This window comes from Osmia bicornis, chromosome 6 (assembly GCF_907164935.1).
Source record: "Osmia bicornis bicornis chromosome 6, iOsmBic2.1, whole genome shotgun sequence".
Taxonomy (NCBI): Eukaryota; Metazoa; Arthropoda; class Insecta; order Hymenoptera; family Megachilidae; genus Osmia; species Osmia bicornis.
Genome location: NC_060221.1, coordinates 701,477 through 722,294, shown reverse-complemented (window position 1 = coordinate 722,294; position 20,818 = coordinate 701,477). Strand labels below are relative to the sequence as shown.

The 20,818-nt window shown below is 35.6% G+C and overlaps 2 protein-coding genes across 2 annotated transcripts; one reads left to right on the top strand and one right to left on the bottom strand.

The window, feature by feature from the left end:
- Nucleotides 1–24: 24 nt before the first annotated feature.
- Nucleotides 25–1,091, bottom strand: LOC114873501. Its single transcript, XM_029181901.2, has 4 exons — nt 864–1,091; nt 600–773; nt 337–523; nt 25–227 (listed from the first exon to the last, which is right to left on the bottom strand). The coding sequence occupies exons 1-4, from the start codon at nt 1,089–1,091 to the stop codon at nt 25–27; spliced, it is 792 nt and encodes a 263-aa protein (XP_029037734.2).
- A 2,756-nt stretch (nt 1,092–3,847) lies between these two features.
- On the top strand, nt 3,848–9,456 carry LOC114873486 (serine protease inhibitor 88Ea-like). The gene is made up of 4 exons (XM_029181859.2): nt 3,848–4,052; nt 6,518–6,865; nt 7,354–7,729; nt 7,814–9,456. The coding sequence occupies exons 1-4, from the start codon at nt 4,038–4,040 to the stop codon at nt 8,413–8,415; spliced, it is 1,341 nt and encodes a 446-aa protein (XP_029037692.2). The 5' UTR covers nt 3,848–4,037; the 3' UTR covers nt 8,416–9,456.
- Nucleotides 9,457–20,818: the final 11,362 nt, after the last annotated feature.

The following is a 20,818-nucleotide window of genomic DNA, read 5'->3' as shown; positions in this document are numbered from 1 at the left end:
TAAAATTAAATTCGACGATTTATATCATATCAGTCCTTGTATCGCGTTAAGAACAACGGATTCGCAAGCTTTTGCAGCTTGTCGTGATAAACAAGATCCAATATCTTGAAGACGAGATAATTCCGCTTGTTCTTCTACCAAAGGGTATTGTAAACCAATACCAGATTTCGCTGGCACTGTTAAATGCAATCTGCCTGGCTCCGATTTTTCTTCAGAGCTTAAGAACTCTAAAAAAATTAATTTCTATGAACAGGGCAATCAATCGTTCAATTAATTATCCTTAAAATTCTATAATCCCTAAAATAAACTAACGATTACAATATAATTTGTTATTACTTTTATTCTCAAGTTTCGTAATTTTATATGCTAACTTCCGACGAACTGTTTTTATCTTTTTGATAGTATGTCTTGCCTTCTTCATTTTCTCATTATGATCACCATTTTTCTTCATTAAATTCTTATTCATTATTGATTTTTGTCTATTTCTACTCTTTTTAGACGATCTCCTTGTTCTATTTTTGATCTATTAAGTTATAAAAAGATATTTGTGTACAGGTCGGTTCTTGCTAATAGAAATGAATTATTTCACACTAACTAACGTGAATGTTTAACCCCATACGACTTAATCTTCTATCTTGAATTCGTTTGTACCGTCGCCAAAGTTTGCTGCAATTTTCAGCTGCACGAAGTAATTTCGTCTTTAATTCTCGATTTGAAATATTATTAAAAGGGGAAACTACCTTTCCCATGTTAAACTCGTCATGTCCTCCGCCCTGATTACAAATCATAATGATTACAGATTATAATATCTTTTTTATTATTCTGAAAGCAGATAGTGATGGATGGATTAGTGTTGATTCTACCAATTCAATGAACGTGCAGTCCCAACCAGTTCCATCGCGTTGACACTGCATAGCTGCTTTTTCGATTTCTTCAGCAATTTCTGTCCTCATCATACAATAAGTGAGGACCCAATTTCGAGGTATATCAATCACAGGTAAAATTCTCCATACTTTGGCTGTGATATCTTCCAACATTTTGAGAGATGTTTTATTATTAAAAGGCGGATCCTCAGTAGGCAATAATTTCATTTTGGGTAACTCTTTCTCTGTGGAATTTCCATGATAATGCTATTAGACAAGGGGAAAAATTATTATGCTCGATAAGTATGTGTAAATAAATTTGAAAAGAATTTGAAGAATGTAATAAATTATAATTACTTGCGACAATTTCGTATGATTGTTGTTCTTGATTGATTTCAATAAACAAGATGCAAGCGTTATGTTACAAATAAAAAGATATTCAATTATTGTTAAGAGTTTTAGCATCGAGAGATTAGATTTTCTAATTACGCAAAGTTCTTGATCATTTCCTTCATCTTTTTCAGGTTACACATTTGTCACATTAAGAGGTTATTTTTTAATTACCAAATTAAATTCGATAAAACTCATTCGTAGTTCGTGTCAAAAAAGTGACATAATTAATTGAAATAGATTGATCACTGTGATGATAATTACAACAAAAATCCATACAATTATTAGTAAAATGGTAATCATAAAGGACGACAGGTTTTATGTTGAAAAGACACAATTGACAGAATCTATTAACCAACCAAGAAATTTTGTTTAAAATTAATTAGCGAACAGAGGCAGCAAGATTGCCAAAGAGATTCGTAAGAAAGATATAAATTGATTTATTATTTTATTAATTAAAATAACTCAATGAGATCAATTGCAGTTAAGTGTAAATATTTCTTCGTTAAAACACTGATGTAGTATTCTGCGAATCGAGATAAAATACCAGAGAAACTTACAATTTCATAACATGTTTGAAATGTTATCTTATTTTGTTTTTCGTTTCTTAAATTTATTTAATATTTAACATTAAATATGCCTCACTAAGAGCTTCAATAATCAAAATAAATAATAACTTCACAATCTACATTTAATGAAACGTTTGATTTGTGTTCCAAAGATCCTAGACTATGATTTATGGGTGTACCTACCAAACGAATGAAAATTTCTAAGAATACTCAGATTGTCGACCGCAAAAGATTAAACGATTAACAAAGAATAGTGATTATGAACGTCTGGACAATTGTAAGGAGAAAAATGGCCGAAGAAAACATAATGCTTTAATCGGATGTGTAAATACATGTCGCGATAATTGTGCTCGCTTCTCTGGGATTTTCCCTACGTTCTATCTTTCGTGTTCAGGTATAAATGCATACGAAACAGAAATCTGAGGCTGCATCTTCGCTTGGAACTGAATTCGAAAGCATCGAGCTGGAGCAATTGTAATTTTATATGAAAAACTGTAATTAAGTCAAGAAGTTTAAGCAACAATTTAGTGTAATTCATCTGGAAAAGTTGTTGATTGGGATCGAAAATGTTCATCGAATATTTACAGGTAAGATATTTAAATTTTAATAATGTATCGATTGTTATGAACTACTGGATTTTTCCTCAGTATTATGTAATCTCAATGTTAACTATTTAATTTCCTCACTTAATTTAGTGAGAAGCAAACCTAAAAACAAGGAGTAGTAATTGCTTAATTAGTACTGACGAGGCTCAAGATAGATCTCTTGATTGTTCTAGTTATAACCATTTAACCCTTCAACGATTTCGACCCGGTAGATTGATTTCTTTTCGTTAACTTTCTCTGGCTTCTGGCCAACGTTGACAATGGAAAAACTTACTTTCACATATTTGTCATTATACCTGGGTGTCATAGTTTTTCATATTTGCTGAGAGATTGGGTAAAGAAATTTTGTGAAGAAGTGATTTAGTATTTAGAAAACATAGAAAATTGGGAAATGGGGAAAACAGAAAATTGGGGAAATCCGGAAAACTTAGAAAAGTGGGGAACCCCGGAAAATTTAGGATATGAAAGAAAGTCTAAAGATAAAATTAAATTATCTCTGTCTCGCCATTCCAAGGTTGAACAATATTGAATGCAGGTAAAACAAAGTTTAATGGAATAAAGTAAAAACAGACCAAGTACGTTACTTTTTTTTCTGGAGTTAATTGCAACAGTATTAATCATCAGCGATTGCGTGCATACATCACAAAAAATGTTAAAACAACGTATTGTGTTATTTGGACAAAGTTTCACAGGTGGTGTAATGCTCTGAGAATGATTGTATCAGAGTTTTATCTACTTAAAATTTTAAGATTTATTACAGATGACTTCAAAGTAAACCTATAGTTTGGAGTTCCCTGAAACGTCAAAGTTTCGACAATCAAATATGTGTTTAGGATAAATGTTTTATACTCTGAACTCTTAGGTCTCTTTATATAATAGTCTTTATCATTTTTATCTCAATTATTATTAATTGTGTTTATTCAATGAGTAATATACGTCTCAAAATGTTGTATTGATCCATCGTGTCGAAGTTACGTTCGTCCACATGATACAAATTATTTCTGATAGGAAAATATTTATGAAATTGAAACTCATTCACTAATGAAAGAGAAAATTATCATCACAAATGGTCATAAATTCCTGAATAATTATTTAAATCTCATGGCGTTCAAATATCAATGCTCGCCACTTTATTTTTTCTTTCATAACGCAAAGTAACGGGTTATTGAACGGGAGTCTTCTCTTACGAAGCACTGAAAATAATAATAAAATGATCTTTCTCAATAATGTTTATTTAACACGTTGAACTGTATCAACGATTTCCAATCGTGACGTGTTTTGTCCCCACCATTTGTACTCGGGATTTCCTGACAATGAAACACATTACAACCGGGCATTTCCAACATCGTAGAAGTAACGACCTATCGTTATGTATGTGTATACTGGTTAGACACTGTGAAAAGGATTCCATGTTCGATGGATAAATGTGACACTGACTCGTGAGTATGTGAACTCAGAGTGGTGGGGAACAACTGGTCGAGGAGCCAGTTCAAGGCATCCCGGCTCCGCTTTTCACTCAGCATTTCAGTCCAGCTTCGTTGTGAGAAACAATCGGACGTTTTTTTCGTTACTTTACAAGAGTTTCACTTGGGTACAACTTCATCTACGAAATGTTTTTTAAACCGGTGAGTGATCATTATTTGGAAGTTGATTAATTAACAAAATTCATAGAATTTTGTTGTTGTAGGTCTAACAATAATAATAGAACGTTGTTATAGCTTTGATAATAATAGTCGAATTTTACTACTGTAATTTCAATAATACTAATTAAATTTTATTATTGTAACTCTAATAATGATTCTAAAATTCTATTGTTGTATCAGTAATGACAATGTATTGATATTGTTACTTTTTACTATTTTCTATTATATTATTTCAATAATACTAAATCAAATAAGTCTCAGTAAAATTGCAAATATTCTGGTTGTAAATTTTCTATTTGCCATCAATAAACACTCCATATAACGGATGACCCCTGGGGTTCTCACCGCAACCGCGATAACTTATCTCATTGCATACATTTTTCGCACTTTTCCCTGTTTCTGTCTACAAGTTTTTATATTTTTCTCGTCCAATACCTTGTTATATAAAACTGACGACGTTGTTTGCTTAGAATTCCTATCATTCTTCTTCGAATGACGAAGGACAGCTCCGAGTAGGATTCTTCATTTATTTTTACTTCTTTCGAAAGGAAATTGCACTATTTCCAACGATCGCTAACAAAGGACAAATAACGTAGTTCTAGTTTTCAGTCACTACTGATGATAATTTGTGTTTAATTCTGTTATGTTTGAACATCAGTTTATTGATTACATATGCAGTACGTGTTCCGTTTGCTATACCGAACACGTACCCGAACAAAGAATTTATTTGTGATTCGTTGTGTGTTTTCGTTGGCACTGATAGATTTTTTAAGCCATTTCGTAAATTCTTATATATTCGCAAAATTGTGAATAAATTGTGTAGTCGTGGCTGGGTTAAAAATATTTTCAAATTCAATTTTTAATTTGTGACAGAGGTGATGAAGTATTTTTGTTGAAATGTAGTGATTAGGTAAAAGGTAGAAAAACTAATTAAAAAGAGAAGATAATTATGAAACTACGTGTCGTTATTCGAAAGTCTATTTCCTGACAAAGATGTCATTGTAAATATGAAAATAGAGTGAAATTGATGGCTGTCAAAGGAGGAACTGGAAAGTTGCATACGAAATTACGTAAAATCCCTGGCTACTGTTTACATAAATAGAAACTGAAACGGGATAATCAGACGACTTTTCCACGTGCGAAATTGTCACATCAGAAACAAACATACAGGTGTGGTGTTTTCTCTCACTTTCGTCATACGATACTCGTCATACGTTAATTTCAGACAAGAAAGCCGGACTCTATGATGTCACGGTTTGTTCGTTGCTTTCACTCGTACACTCGTTTGCTTCTCTTTCGTCCCAGATTCGTACACTTTTCACTAATTTCACGATTACATTGTCAAACCCCATTTTTTCAGCATTTGCTTTCGTACTATAAATATTTTATTAAACAGTAACAATTTAGTGAAAAATAAAGTGAATTTACTGATACGATGACAAATATTTTAACGATAATATAAATTTTTAATTCGTGGGAAATTCTATATAGGGAATTCTAATTCCATTCTTTACCTCTACAAAGATTAGAAAACTGGTCTAAGCCAAAATACATGTATCTAATACCTCTAAAATTGCAAAATAGCTAGTAAGTAATCAGACCGTGACTCCTACACGAAATTCTTCCCATGCTTAGAATAGAAATGTCACAGATACGGATAACGTGTAGAGTGATTTATTTTTTGATATCACGTTGACCTCGTGCACACTGATTTAGAAATTCGCATTAAAATTATATGTTAAGGTCATGGCCAGACAAATTTACAAAAAGAAACTAAATACATCTGCGAGATGTTAATACAGAATGAAACTGCTTTCTTTTTGTGCCTGTTCTTCTTTTTTTTTTTTTTCACTTCTCATCTTCGGTAAAATATTGCTTTCTCTTAGCATCATCGTGAAAGTACCTTCCTTGAAATATTTTTATCCAATCAAAAGTATATTTATACCGCAATAAAAGGACTGAAGCTTTTAAACTGGAGCCTTATTCTTCTTGGACGAGGACAGATTGCACGTTTAGATTTCTTTTTACACGGTCAGTTGCATGGCTAAACTGTAATCATGAAATAGGCTTGAAATGTCGTTCACTTGGGAAATTTCGCAACGACACAGGAAATTACTTGAGACGTCCGCAAATGTTTTCGTAAGGTGTAATTTAAGTTTGCGCAATCAATGCACGCGTTGCACTGACAGTCAACATGCCGCGGGTCACGCACGTTTTAGTTTCACGTTTCACGTTTGATTTACGATCATTTTTCTTTCCTTCTGTCGTTTATCCGCGCATTAGGTATAAAACATTCTGTAGCATTTCAATTTCTATATATTCGGTACCTAATTTGAATTGTTAATCTTATCGATGACTAAACACGGCATGACAATAGAATTCTGAGAATATTTCCTCTCTGCAAACTATGCTTCTTTAAATATCTTAATTCATTATTATCTTTCCAGGTAACGTCGGTGTTAGCAGCGGTATTTTTGATAAACACCGTCTCAGCACAATGTCTCACCGGAAACGACAATCCTCCGACGATGAACGCAAAGTCGAGGGAGGGAGTGACCGATTCTCGTTTCGGTTTCGCCCTCGACACCCTGAAGAAAACGGTGCAAATCGAGCCGAGTGACAATATCTTCTACAGTCCTCACAGTCTTCATCAGGCATTGACCTTGGCGTACTTCGGAGCTCGAGGCACCACCGAGGAATCCTTGAGGAAAGCTTTGCATATACCAATCGATCTCTCCAAGGTCGATGTGCAGAGATACTATGCCTTCGAGAACTCCGTTAAACAAAGCTCAGAGGTGAGAAGACTTCGGATTGCATCATTATCGTTCGAGTTAACAAGTATTCCAAGGCAATCCACATGATCGCGATATTTGGCTGGATGTCCAATTCCTTTTTCCTTTTTTTGTTTTCGTCAGTCTGGTCAAATGGAGTCAGAGATATTTTGGTACCATAAACTTTTGGAAATTGAAAACAGAAATCATTCTAAAGTCATTAAAGTCTAAAATTACAGTAATGTTTTCCAGACACTCTGTAATAAAGTTTCTTATGTAACTTTTTTTTTTCTAGTATCGACCATGTTACTCTTAACAGTTCCAAGTGTTCTGTGCATGAATATGCAATACGATATCCATTTATCATTTAATCATCCATTCAAAATTTCATTCAAAAATAACCATTTGTTTGGTTCAAAAGCAAGATGATTCTTTCAGTTCAGTTTCTTTTCATCGATTCGCAAAAATACATACAGTAAAATTCATGTTGTTTTTTTTATATCTATGTTTAGAACAATGGGTCGGCTGACTATGAATACAGATCAGCAAATAGATTATGGATATCAAACGCGAGAAAAGTACGAGAATGTATGCTGGATCTGTTCGGCGATCAATTGGAGAAAACCGATTTCCGTACAAATCCTGGCGCTGTACGCGATCATATCAATGAATGGGTCAGTAATATGACGAAAGGACATATTCGTGATCTTCTCTCTTCCGACAGTGTCACCGAAGACACCGATTTAGTATTAGCCAACGCAGTTTATTTCAAAGGACCCTGGTTGAGTCGTTTCGACGTGGCTAATTCTAAGAAGGACCTCTTTTATACTTCCGGTTCGCAGCATTCCATGGCTACGTTCATGCGACAAGAAGGGAACTTCAACCATGGTAAGTTCAGAATTATAGATTGTTTCAAGCATACGTAAAGCTAGACCGTCTTTTCTATTTTCAAAAATTTTGTACCTTTTCCAGTGATTTCCGAAGTGCTCGGCGCCCACGTGTTAGAATTGCCTTACAAAGGCGAGCAAGTATCGATGTTCGTCCTGCTCCCTCCGTTCGCCACCGCAAGATCCATGGACGATAAGCAGAAATCGAACGAGCGAGATGGAGTACGTCAGCTGATCGAACGCATTTCAACCGAGGCAGGATCAGCGGAACTTCGCGACCTTTTGGATTCCGGTATCCCTCCTCAACAAGTCGAAGTCATTCTACCACGATTCGAAGTAGAAAAGGAACTTCCATTGGGAACGTTGTTGCACGCAATCGGCGCAGGCGAATTATTGATGCCCAACATGGCAAATCTTCGTGGTTTTGTCGAAGACGGTGAAACGCCTTTGTCCCTCGGCGATGCTGTGCATCGGGCACGCATCGAAGTCACCGAGGAGGGTACCACCGCAGCAGCCGCTACTGCTCTCTACACCTTCCGTTCTGGTCGGCCATTGCAACCGGCCGTTTTCGATGCCAATCATCCGTTCGTTTACTTAATTTATGATAAACCAATGCGTACCATTCTTTTCAGCGGAGTTTTCCGCACTCCCAATGCCCCCCAGAATACGGCTGAGAATTCGGCCTAAACGTTCTTTTTTTTAAATTTGTTTTGAGCGGGTTTCGTTTTAGTAATTCGGGCTGCATTGGTAGAGAACGTGTAGTAATTCTAATAGTAATATTCTTCTATTACTTCACTATACTAGTGCTACTCTACAACTTTACCAATGTCTCCTAAATTTCACCCTTGAACGGCGGAGTCTGGGTCAATCGAGACACAAACTTATAAAATTTGTACAAGGATATTAAATTGAAATTAAAAGTACAATTTGTTGATAAAAGGGTTTAATATATTGGAAGAATTAATTTTAAGGGAACAGTGTAAAATTTAGACAATGATAATAATATGTAGTGCAAAATTGAATTAGAATTAGGGGTTTCCCTAGGGTCCGCCATTCAAGGGTTAATGAACGAGTGAGATTTGAATGTATGTGAGAGTTGTTCGTTGTGTTTTTTATCTTATAGAAAGAGAATAATTAGGTACTTTTCGCAGAGTATTATTAGGAATTTTGATCAAGATTAAAATTTTAAGTATAAAATTAAAATTCTGTTGTCACACTTAATGACTAATTCAGAAGTTTTTCAGATAATTATGTGAACATTCATTAGTGCTATGCGAGAAACCAAATGTGTGTGAGTTTCGTGATATTTCTGGCCGTGTGTAAACATTTGAGTGCCGATAAGGATCATCCAATGATCGTATTTAATTGTCATCGAGTGAGAAGAAAAATTCTAATTTGTATCGCTTACTATAATTTATTCTTGTTATATACGTCAAAACAAAAAACACGAAGAAAAGGATGAGTATTATGTCAAGTTTTTCTATACTCAAACAGTCAATAATCAAAATTTTTCAATTTCAAAACATAAATGGTTGTTTACCATTTTATAAAATATACCATAGTAATTTAGTATTCTTTTATATTTTCAATATACGTTTTGTTTAACGAACGTAAGAACTGTTATCGTTAGAATAATATTTGTTTATGCAGGAAATTATTTATTTTTAATGGGTAACATGTACGGTGCGTATTGAAAGTAATAAATAATCACCAATACTCTACTAAAAATCGTCTGCAAAATACTTATTGATTTACTACCACACTATAACTTTGAACCTAATTAAAGATCCTTAGAAGTTATAAAAGTTTTGGCACTACTGGTGTCCTTTAAGGACTGAAGACACATAATGGGAGGATCCTCCCTCTAAACTCTGAACCTACTCTTAGCCAGAGGATTTCACGCCTTTGTTATATGGGAGTTAGGGGTATATCTACTGGCTCGACTAATTGCCCAATGCAAACTCGGCCTAATAGTAGATAAAGAAGGAATCTATGTTCGCGTTCTGTTACCTCGATACCTCAGCTTTTCCAAGCATCGTGTTCTCCCGGCTCTCGGTTCCATTCACTGGCGCTGACGTCACTTTTTAAACTGTCGAGGATCCCGGATAAGACGCGTGTAGAAGCGACCGTTAGCCGGTAGCATCCGCAAAACTCGATCCCCCAGCAGAATCTGGCATCTGGTTGCGTCACGCGTCGATACAAACGAACAGGCACACAGACGCGTGCACGAGGAAGCCGCTCCGCTTGCCAACACCAGGGATCATCTCGAGAGGAGTCCTGGCTGTCTGCCAGTCCTTGACGCAGACCTCGATCCACGCGAAAGATGAGCGAACTCGAGATCCGTGAGAGATCTACGTCTCGTATATATACTTCCTCGACTTCTCTAACCAGTTTGATGATCGTTTGAAACGGTATTGCGTTTGCTAGATGGAATCTTCCTTGATCGATCTCTGGGCGCTTAATCATTTTTAGAAGTACACATCAGCATTTTCTTGCTTTATCACTAAGCAGATGGTCTCTATTTCAATGATAGAGGCACTCAGGATTGGATGATGTACGTGTTTGGATGAATTGTTGGACGAGTACTAGCGAGAAAGTCGAAGCTGCGGATCCATCTGGCGGCGAGCTCCGGTACTACCACCATAACTCTACGGTTCCTCTTCCTAATAGATTTTCTCCCATTCTTTTTTCATCTCAAACTCTATTATCTTAATCGTCCTTGGACTTTAAAATCCTACGATTTCCGTGCAAACTCACGTGACACCATTCCTCAAGTTTTTAGCAACTTCAGGTAGCAACAATAGAGATCTCTCACCCACGCCGTATCGTGTAAGGTTTAGGAATAATTTCACGCGATCTAGAGTTTCGATAGGACTCGATTTGAAAAAGCATCCGTTCTAACGATCGGCAGATAAAATTCTAACGGAGCCTCGCCACGTTGATCGGGCAACCTTGACAATCTCGGCATAAACGTGGAAACATTGTTAAGGTTTCCCTCGATACTTTCACTTTCCTTCCTCCTTTTTCGCGGCAAGTGCATGGGCCCGTTGCAAACACGTGATTTTACGTTAACGGTACTATCCGACAGTTTCGTATCTCACAATCAGATCGAAATTGATACGAAGGAACGTTGATCCTTTTTCACCATCTTCCATTTTACGATGAATGGATGAATTTCAAGATTGTACATGTCATTTGAATGGGCTATTTTTAGGCTAATTTTATCGCAAAGAGGTCCAAATTTATTCTATGTAAAATAGCAAGGTGCCTGATGATTAATAAATGGCAATTCTCGATTATCAAGGCCAGGAAGCACCAGAAATATTCGCGCATCCTTGTTGGTTTCGCGCGGGCCCAGTTTCCCATGAAGTTGCACGGGTTTCCTTGGCGAGTCGAAATTCTAGCTTGTCCAGGTATCGTATTCATAAGGCACGTATATTAATGGACGTACGGCACGGTGTTACGCCGGTGCACGTGCAACACATAAACCACTTCCTTGACAAGACCCAGTTTCGACGTATCTCCGCCGTGTGTACGTATACACGTACGTCGGTGCTTAATTATACCAAAGGAGCACTTACACGGATGCGAGACGACGATAAAAAAACACACGCACTTCCTTTTCGGTTTATTATTGATCGCTGGGTAATTGGAACGACGTATTTTACTCTCCATCTTGCTTCATTTTCGTTTTGACCAATGTTGTTATTATATGTTGCAAAGCAAATTTCTTTCCATTCATCAATACGGTAAAATGGTACTTAAACAAATTTTGTACCATTTTTTTTTTTTTTTTTTTTTTTTTTCTTTAATTGTGAAAGCAGAAGACGATAGAAATGTCACAGTTGGTCGGTCAATAAGAAGGCGACAAAATTGTCGAAAAATACCGAGGCTGTAATAAATCAACGGGTCCCTTTTCACGTAACCTGCAATTTAGTCTCACTCTTAAACTGTCCATTACGCCGCGTTCCATCCTGTCGATTTCAATATCTTTCCTGCGGATTTTAGTATTCAGCAAGCGTAATGGATGTACTTCGCAGTTAAGTGTTTACGACTTTTATTAATGCGGCGAAGATTCGTGGGGGCTTGTGAAAATTCGTTGAAGTTATAATTCGAGGAATGCTTTTTGAAAGTTACTGATATAAAAGTTTCAAGAACCGTATGAAATACTAAAACGAAAAATTAAATGATTCGTACAAAGAACCGATATGATAAACAATTTGTTAAACTGTCAAAAGAGAGAATCATTATTAAAGTAATTACTGAATTCGATATTTTTTTTTATAAAACCAGTAACTGCTAGTTTCGCTCCAATAGATGCAATACTTGTTCAGAGATACGCATAATCTGATATAGTTTCTCGGCGGAAATAAGCTTCAGCTGTCGAGAAATTGTTCGAACAGAAGGCGAAGAGCCAACATCAAGATAATAATGCTGATAATGGACGTTCGAATGCTTGCTTCTCGATGATAAGTAAATGTATGCCTTTAACAGATGTTCCTCTAATGATAGTCGGGCAACACGGTTCAAAGTAAATTCGTTCGTTTTTTCTAATTACACGTTCGTTTACGAACTCACGCTTGTTCGCGATCCGATCAAACTGATAGGGTCTTTAGACCGTGTTGAATATCTATTTATAAATAGATGATCCGGCTTTATAATTTTTTCTAATTTTCTAATAATTAGATAAATCAAATGTTACGTCGAGATTTGAAATAAAGGTATTTTATTATTATTCTTATTGTTATTAATAATAATAATAATTGCGTTTCTATTTAATTAACTTTTTAATTCCTGTCCCCCTATCAACTATTGCGAATAGATATTTATTGTCCGTCGTCATTTGGTGATTTCATAAACCCAATGGCGGTGTGGTGTGTTCTCACCTGTTGTCGGCTAAACGCGAGCATTAGCGATCGGTCGCGGTCCGTTTTTTAGATTCACACAGATAAGCCGACTTTTTTGTTTCGCACTGGTTAGATTTGCATTTAGAACAGAAACCGTGATACGCCGTGCAACGACAAACTCTGTTGGCCATTTATCGGCCTGCCACCCTGCCACGGCTACCGAGAACTGGTACATGCATACCTCCTGTATGCACCTGTGTAATTACATTCGCACACCGTCAAGCAGCGTACGTGTCGGTTGTAAATTTTTAACATTTTATAATTGCACGCTTGCAACGAGCACACACATGACCAATCTAATGTTGCATTTAACGTGACAGCCTTCCTCTCGACAAGTTTGCACGTCCACGGAAAACCTTGATCCGATATCATTGTGATTTGATCGTGGAGTTAATGACTGATAATAGAGATACAGTAGGAGTTATTGGGAAATCTTGGCAACAGGGAAAATTAATTCAAATTTTGGGGAAAGGGATGTAATTTTTATAGAGCGTTGATAATCTTGAATTTTCTAATCGAAATTTTTACAATTTGAAAAATTATATTTGATAAGGTATTATGTTGCTACTTAAAATAAATTTCAAGATATGAATCGCCCATCATTAAATTATTCATTTTGCAAATTAAATGGTTTACAATCTCTTGGAGATCTGGGCTATGTTAATGTACGCTTTCTCTAATTTCGTTCGAGGAATCTCTTCTTTTCTAAGTCAATTACCTCAACTATCTTTTTATTTTTGATTTCCTATTGTAATTTTATAATTGTTACAATCATTAGATTTCAATTTGAAACGCGAGTTAAAATTCTCAATCACCTGTGTTGTTTAATTATCTAGATGTTTTATGAAAATTAATGCCCATAAAATTTGTAATTTTAAATTGAAACAAAATTTCACTATCAAAACACTTTAATATAACGATTTGATATTAAGTTACAATAATAACCTTTCTTTCTAATACTGTAACATTAGCAGAATATTAATTACAAGTGTACCATGAAACCTAAGTATTTCTAGATTCAATTAACATTGACAATGTATACCTTCTGTACTTTCTTGCTCAACTTATTTACTCCTTTTTGAGAAAGCGGTACAGTGTTCTAAATAGGATGGTAATTTGTAGAAGTCATGAAAGCAAGACAGATGAAGAATGACGAAGGAACTTTGTAGCTCCATTGTTGTAATTTTTAGGGCTCTATATTGCTTGATACCGTTTCGTGTTATCACGGACAAATTAATTTCCTAGTCTGGCTAGCTATTTACAAAGCTGTCAGTTTAGCAAAATAATATTAATTTCAACCGGTAAAAATAATTGTGTTTCACGAAGTTTTTTTAATTTTAAACAGGTGATTACCCCCATCGCGCCCTTTGGAACCGCCCCTCGATTAGAGAGGGTTAAAGTATCAATTTTTTTTTATTTACGATGACCACCGTTATTCCGAATATCATCTTCCTAATAAATATACGTACACCTGGTAATTACGTTCGTGAGCAGGCAACAGGGCCACTAGATTGCACATTGGAGCTGATGGAAGAAGAATATTGAATTTTAATTCCATTTAATTCCGGACCACGAGTAAATTGTAATTAGTGTAACGGTACTCTGCCACAATGCATCGCGAAGAAGTTATTCAAGCATATTCCATGGATGGTTACGGACACACCATGGTTGACAATTAGAATTTTTTCGTCTGTTGCCAATTAGCCTTGGCTATATGGTTTCTTGATTATACGTCAGGTAATTATCGAAGATATAATAGTATAAGTGAACCTATCGGTGGAACCGTGAGTCAAGGGTCGTCAAGATGAACAATTCTGATTTAATGGAATTTTCTCAAGATTTCCAATGAAGGAAGACGAGAGGAAAATGGAGACCGTTGAAACGTGAATTTTAAGAAAAATGCAATTTCTATTCAGTTTAGGAGAAGCAATCTGAGTGATAGAAATTCTGATGGGCGTTTATTGCGATGATACGAAGGTGGAGTAGCGATTATCTGGAAACGGAACTGCGAATAAATAATAACCTAGTTGCAAGTTGGCCGTGGAAATCAACCTTATTTCCTCTTATCTCGATGTAACGTCTCGAAGATGGGCTGCAGGTTATAACTCAGCCGTCAAACAAACGATATTCGTTGTTGAAGAACGTCGAAATACCGCTTACTTGCAATTCGACTCGATGTTATTTTTTCCATCGACTTGAAACGTAGTTTGCAATTCATTCCCCCTAGACGTGTACTATTATTGATTTCTATAATATTTCATCTCGGAGATGTGGGATGGTTATGCATGAATACGACTGAAGATAGTGGTTCTTTAATAAAATATTGGGTCACTTGGTTGTTCTTATCTAACAATTAAAATCTACGGAAATGTGTGAAATTGAGGTCGAGAAATTTTATTTTAATGATTAGTTATTGAAAATGAAAAATTGGTAATTAAAAATTTCTAATAACGATATTAATATTCCTTCCATTATTAAAACATTTTATCCACCACGATTAAGTTTTCCAGAAAATAACATGAATTAATGATACAATTAACGTAAAATTTAGATACTGTTGCGGGTCTTTCATTTCCAAGAACCAATAATATTCCAAGATTCCGAAAGCTATTAAATTCCTAAAAGTTTCCAAGAGTTTCAAGAATCTGTGGCTTCAAATATTACAGCGATTAACTTGCTTAAAGATTCGCAACAGAGAGATAGCACCGAATACCAATCAGCCGACTCGTACTCAAACATTTCCACCCCACTCCATGATGATTCAACTTTTTATTTCACTATCGAATCTCATTTTAATAATAATCATCATCGCTGCCACGCGAACTCGTTTTCTCGTTTTCTCGTTCCGACCAAAGAAACTTTTTCACGCCAATTATCGCGTTTCTCTTCAGCAATTAGAATCCTCCTGTTCGCTACAGCCGTGACCAATATAACGTTCGATTTATATCAATATTCCTCATTCGACTAAAGACAAAAGAAAGATTATCACCGTTAGAATTCATTTTTTACAAACATGTCTGACGGTGAATTGCTGGTAATTTATTATTGTTGAAAAATTGATTCACTTAACGGCAACATTTTTATCGATTAAAATATATTCGATCGATGATGTTCAACACGTTTTATTACACTGTGATATCTATAGTGAATGGAAGTGATTAAGTATCGGAAGTATATCATTATGTTATCGATTTTTATTGATAGAATTGACTTTTAATAGTAGGTATAATTTCATCAAAGAATTTCCATAATTTCCATGTAATATATTATTAAAATTTTTACGTTTCTCCAATTTCTAATTAAACCAAATAAGGTTATTCTTATAATAGGAACTATGAATGGTCCACAATTACAATTGCCGTGTATCTGGGTTGTAATTGAATTTCGAAAGTCTGGCCACCGGTCAAACTTTTTTTCCTTCACCTGTAATTGTCGAGATTCGTGGAAATTGCGTGAACCAGGGAAGGAAAAAGAAGAAGTTGGTCTGTTATAGCTTCGAGAACCACGACAAACAGTTTTTGACGCGCATGGCTGCTCTTTGAACCGCGTCACGATCCTTTTATAATAGAGAACATTCGAAAGAAGTAGTATAACTCTAAAATAGGCGATTCTACGATAAATAATAAATCTGAGTTATGAAATCAATTTTCCGCGTAAATCATTTTTAATAATTTAATATTTGATTATCTATAAAGAGATAATCAATTAAATCTGTTTCGACGAATAAATTAGCATTGATGTACGATTGGTGTACGAATAATTTTGACAGGGGAAGTATGCTGTTAAAATAAGAAACCATAACAGGGAGTGAAAGTGATGCGAACATTTATTGGCAAGAAACAGATAAATGAGGGCGATTAGTATTACGGTGGATGTTGAAGAGACCAAACATTTCTGGGTCTTGGCTTTCTCTTTTTTCAGTCTTGCTTCGCTGATTTACAAACTCGTTGCAATTATACTTCCTCGTATATTTCAATATTAACAATAAGAAAAAATTCTGGTAAAAGTCGAACGAGGTATGCATATATGAGGCTTAATAATGTGGTCTATAAATTTGGCGTAATTTTAATTTAATCTTTTTTTTCAATTATTGAAAAATTTCTATGATAATCTATCACATCGTATTTCTTAATAATTATTCACAGTTTTCAGGGAAAGCTTCAATCAACAAACTAGTCACGGTTCATCCTCGATCGCGCATAATCACCATTAATTATCTACTATTAGTTACCATTCGGTCGTCTATTATTATCGAAACGGCGCTGTTTGCGATCCCGTTAGAGCAACGTCTTCATCTGAAAATTTTGTGCGTCCTTCGAGCGGGTTCACCGACTCGGTTCCGCTTCTTCGAGTTAGACACGCGATTCGTCACGCCGTGGGCTCTGATTTAAGAAAAGTAGCTGAATTTTATTGAAATTTAACCAGGAAGTGATTGAAAAAAAAAAGCGAAATGAAATTAGGTTCACTTGGCAAAAAATTGACTGTTATTTCTCAATTAAACCTTTCGCTACTGTAGTCATTCGATATAAAGAATTTATTTATCAAAATCATGAAATGGAAATAAAAAGAAATATGTCTCGTTGCAGCAGAGGCAACCGTGTCGAAAGGGTTAAATCGCCAACGCGTTTCGCCAACACGCTTCTATTTCTTATCATTATTATCGTAACTGCTCTAGTAATCTACGACAACGGGGCGAACACTGGGGCCAGGCTGTCGTAAATTCTACACCGGCTCGTAACAGTCGGTGATTTGTCGTCCCTTTTATAATTATATTAGAATTTATATTCGGCTCGCCGTGTTTCAAGTTGTCAGCTTCCTCGTAAAATTGGTGAAGCATAATTTCTGGGGCATAGGATCAATGTAACGGCATAGAATATTGTTGATGCTATTGATAAGGATACAATAGTAATGAATATCGTTTCTAAGAAATATTGAATTTTTGTAAAGACAAATATTCTAAATATTTTTTTTTTTTACATCTGTACCTACTAAATCAATATTAATTGATGGTTCAATGAACCCCATTTCCTTTGACTTCCTAGAGTTAATCGTTGCAAGCCAATACCCTTTTTTATTCTGATATGCTATCAATAAATTATTATATATTTTTACTATTCATTTTATTAATTAAGCGCATCGCCGTTGCCCAGTGTCTTAATCACAAGCCGCCTTTCAATTCTCCTCGCACACGCCTATTCGTTCCCATTTGTTACCATAATGGTTATTATGAGCATAATCTCCGCCAGTCAGACGTGATATCGCCGTAGAGACAGTTTCCAGCGTGTGTCGGTGGATAATGGTCTGTGACTTCTCGAACTCCTTATAATGCAAATTGCGTGAATTCTCGGGTGTGCACCTCGCCTATATCCTACTTAAACCTCCCACCGTTTATTTCCTACCTCCCTATAGATTCCGATATCTATCGATCTACCAGCTCAACGTCTCTTTCTATGTCATATTCCCCTTCCCTCTTCGCTTGCCACCGGCACGTACGATCGGCTTCGTGAAAAATAAAGAAACTCCGCGATCGGGGTAATGAAAGAATGAAAAAAAAAGGGGGAAAAAGAAAAAGCACGTCATGCAATGGTCGATCTCGTATCTGTCAGCAGATAACATCGAATTCCTAACGGCGGGCTCACCCACTCTCTTACGGCAGTCCAGCCAACCTACGAACTACAAATAAACACCGCCGTTAACTATTATCCATAAATCAATTTAATCGTGCGTACGGAGAACCGATAACCATCGACCGGATAATGTAATCGTCCCAATAGTACACGCTGCTGCGGGTGTACGGATGAATCCATACTAGAGCAGGAGCTCGATAATTCCCTGTTAGGAATGCTCGTATGCAGTAGTCACACTTGCGAGTGCATTCTACTTTCTTGTCTAGGAGAGAAAGTTAATTGCCTAGTCAATGAAAAATTGGAGAATTTGAGAATTTGAGAAATTGAGAACTTGAAAATTTGGAAATTTGAAAATTTGTCAAATTGAAAATATAAATCAAAACTGCATAGCAATGCATTGAAACCGTGATGCAAGGTAAAATATGACGTATTGCATAGACGCGTGGTAATTCATTTCGTTCAAAAGCGCGTCGAGAAGTTATTAACAATCGGCTAATCAATCGTGATTTACGATTGCATAAAACGTGTGTTCACCATTCAATCGGACGACAAAGGAAAATCTTTTTAACAGTTAAGAATGAATCTGATATTCTTATGCTTGCCTTGTTCCCTGTCTCAATTCATAATGCTGCCGATAACAAGGGACATTTCATAAATAATAACTGTAATAAATATAATAACGTTTTATACTGAATTGTCGGATCGAAGAAAAATGTACGATTTTACGTTGACCTTATCGTCGATCATGTTTTTCTCAAGGTTCTGGTTAATCGAGCTTCAAAAGGCCTATTACGTATGTAATGTTATGCGATTTATTTTCCTCTGAAATAGTTGATATTGTGCGTAAAATAATAGTTTATCCTTCTAATTATTTTTCTTTCATTCTAAGATTATTTAATTTTTTTTTTAATTTGTGCCAAAAATTATTAGAATAATTGAATCGAACAAATTGCAACGTTTTCATGAAATAATTAGTTAAATTACTGGTGCTTGGAAAAAATCCAAGAAAATAGATTGCATTACGAAAGGATTATCACTTCCTGAACGCACAAATTCCTCTTGCACTGTCGCTTTCCGGCGCATGCCGTTTAAATTTCGTCGGCCATCGACGCATCTCATTTCTCCGGTGCAATTAATTTCCCCGGGACGGTTTCGCTTAACGAGCCGCAAAAAACGACTTCATTAAGGTTAAAGGATTGATCGTGAACGAGATTCTTGTAAGAGGAGCGTCCCGGGAGCTTTGCTTCCGGTTTTGTATCTGTCAAATTGGCCGACAGTAGCTCCCGCTTCTTTTTACCACGGCATTGTCGCAATTCTCGCGAAAACAGAAAACGGAACCGATGAGAGATTTTTAACGGTGAAACAGGTCGCGTCTACTTAATTGCAGATATAAAAAAATAAAAATCAAATTCAATGATAAAGTCTCAATTCGAGATAGCACCTTATTAACCTAATAGCTAATTGGGAGATATTGATTCGTGTCAGGAATTGAATGAAATTATAAAAACTGAATGGAGTATAATTGGTTGTTTCGTATATAGAATCGAAAGTGTGGATTTCTTTCGAATGCTCTGACCCAGAACTTGCACGCAAGGTTAACGAATGAAACCCAATTTCTTTGGACGCGTCAGCCAAACGAATTCCATGGATTTTACTCCTGACTCTCATTTAATGGTCGACGTGATCCTCATTAACTGATCATTATTATCCACTTTAGTTACAATTTATGTTTACTTTATTGCAGCAGCGTAACGAGTCACTTTTTCTCCGCTTTAACGTCATAACAATCTTTCATCCAATTACAATCAAATAAGTATAAAATCGTATAACAATTAATTTCATTTGATTCATTAGTGTTTTAAGTTTTCTTTTTGATCTTCGTCCTGTTATTATTATAACCATTAAATTTATGAATTGATTTTTAAAAATACCTAATGTTTACTTTTTTTTACTACTTTACAAAGCTTTTGTGTTAACTTTGTAGCAGGATTTTCATTTTTCAGATTATTATCACGAACCTGTTATTGCAATCGCGTCAAGTATCACGAGGGACAAAAAATAATCGTACAAAACGGTTCAAAAATATCGAACACAGTTATCTGCTACTCTCTGATCTTCATTTAGACCTCGTTTATCATCGTTCACTGACAGCAGCAAATAAAAGAAGAAGAAGCCACGAAATCTTCGATCTACGCGTCACCAGTTACAACGTAATAATTTGGTAAACACAGGGAGCGTGCAAAACGGTGCTAATTACGTTCGTGTTAGTAGCACAACCAAAAAGAGGCAATGAATTTCCTACGTATACTATTCAGCTGAATTTTTATTTACTTGCAAACTATCCGATTCACGTTCGTTTGATAATTGAAGTGTAAAATAGGTTTGTTTGAAAACTTACAATTATTCATCGTACGTCAGAGGTACATCTACTATTTTAAGATAAAGATTTTTAGGAATACATCTGTAATTAAGTAGGGGACAAATTCTGGATCTGGACCTTCGAAAATCTCTTTACTTCCACACCATCAGAAATCATGAAAATAAATGAAAGAAAAG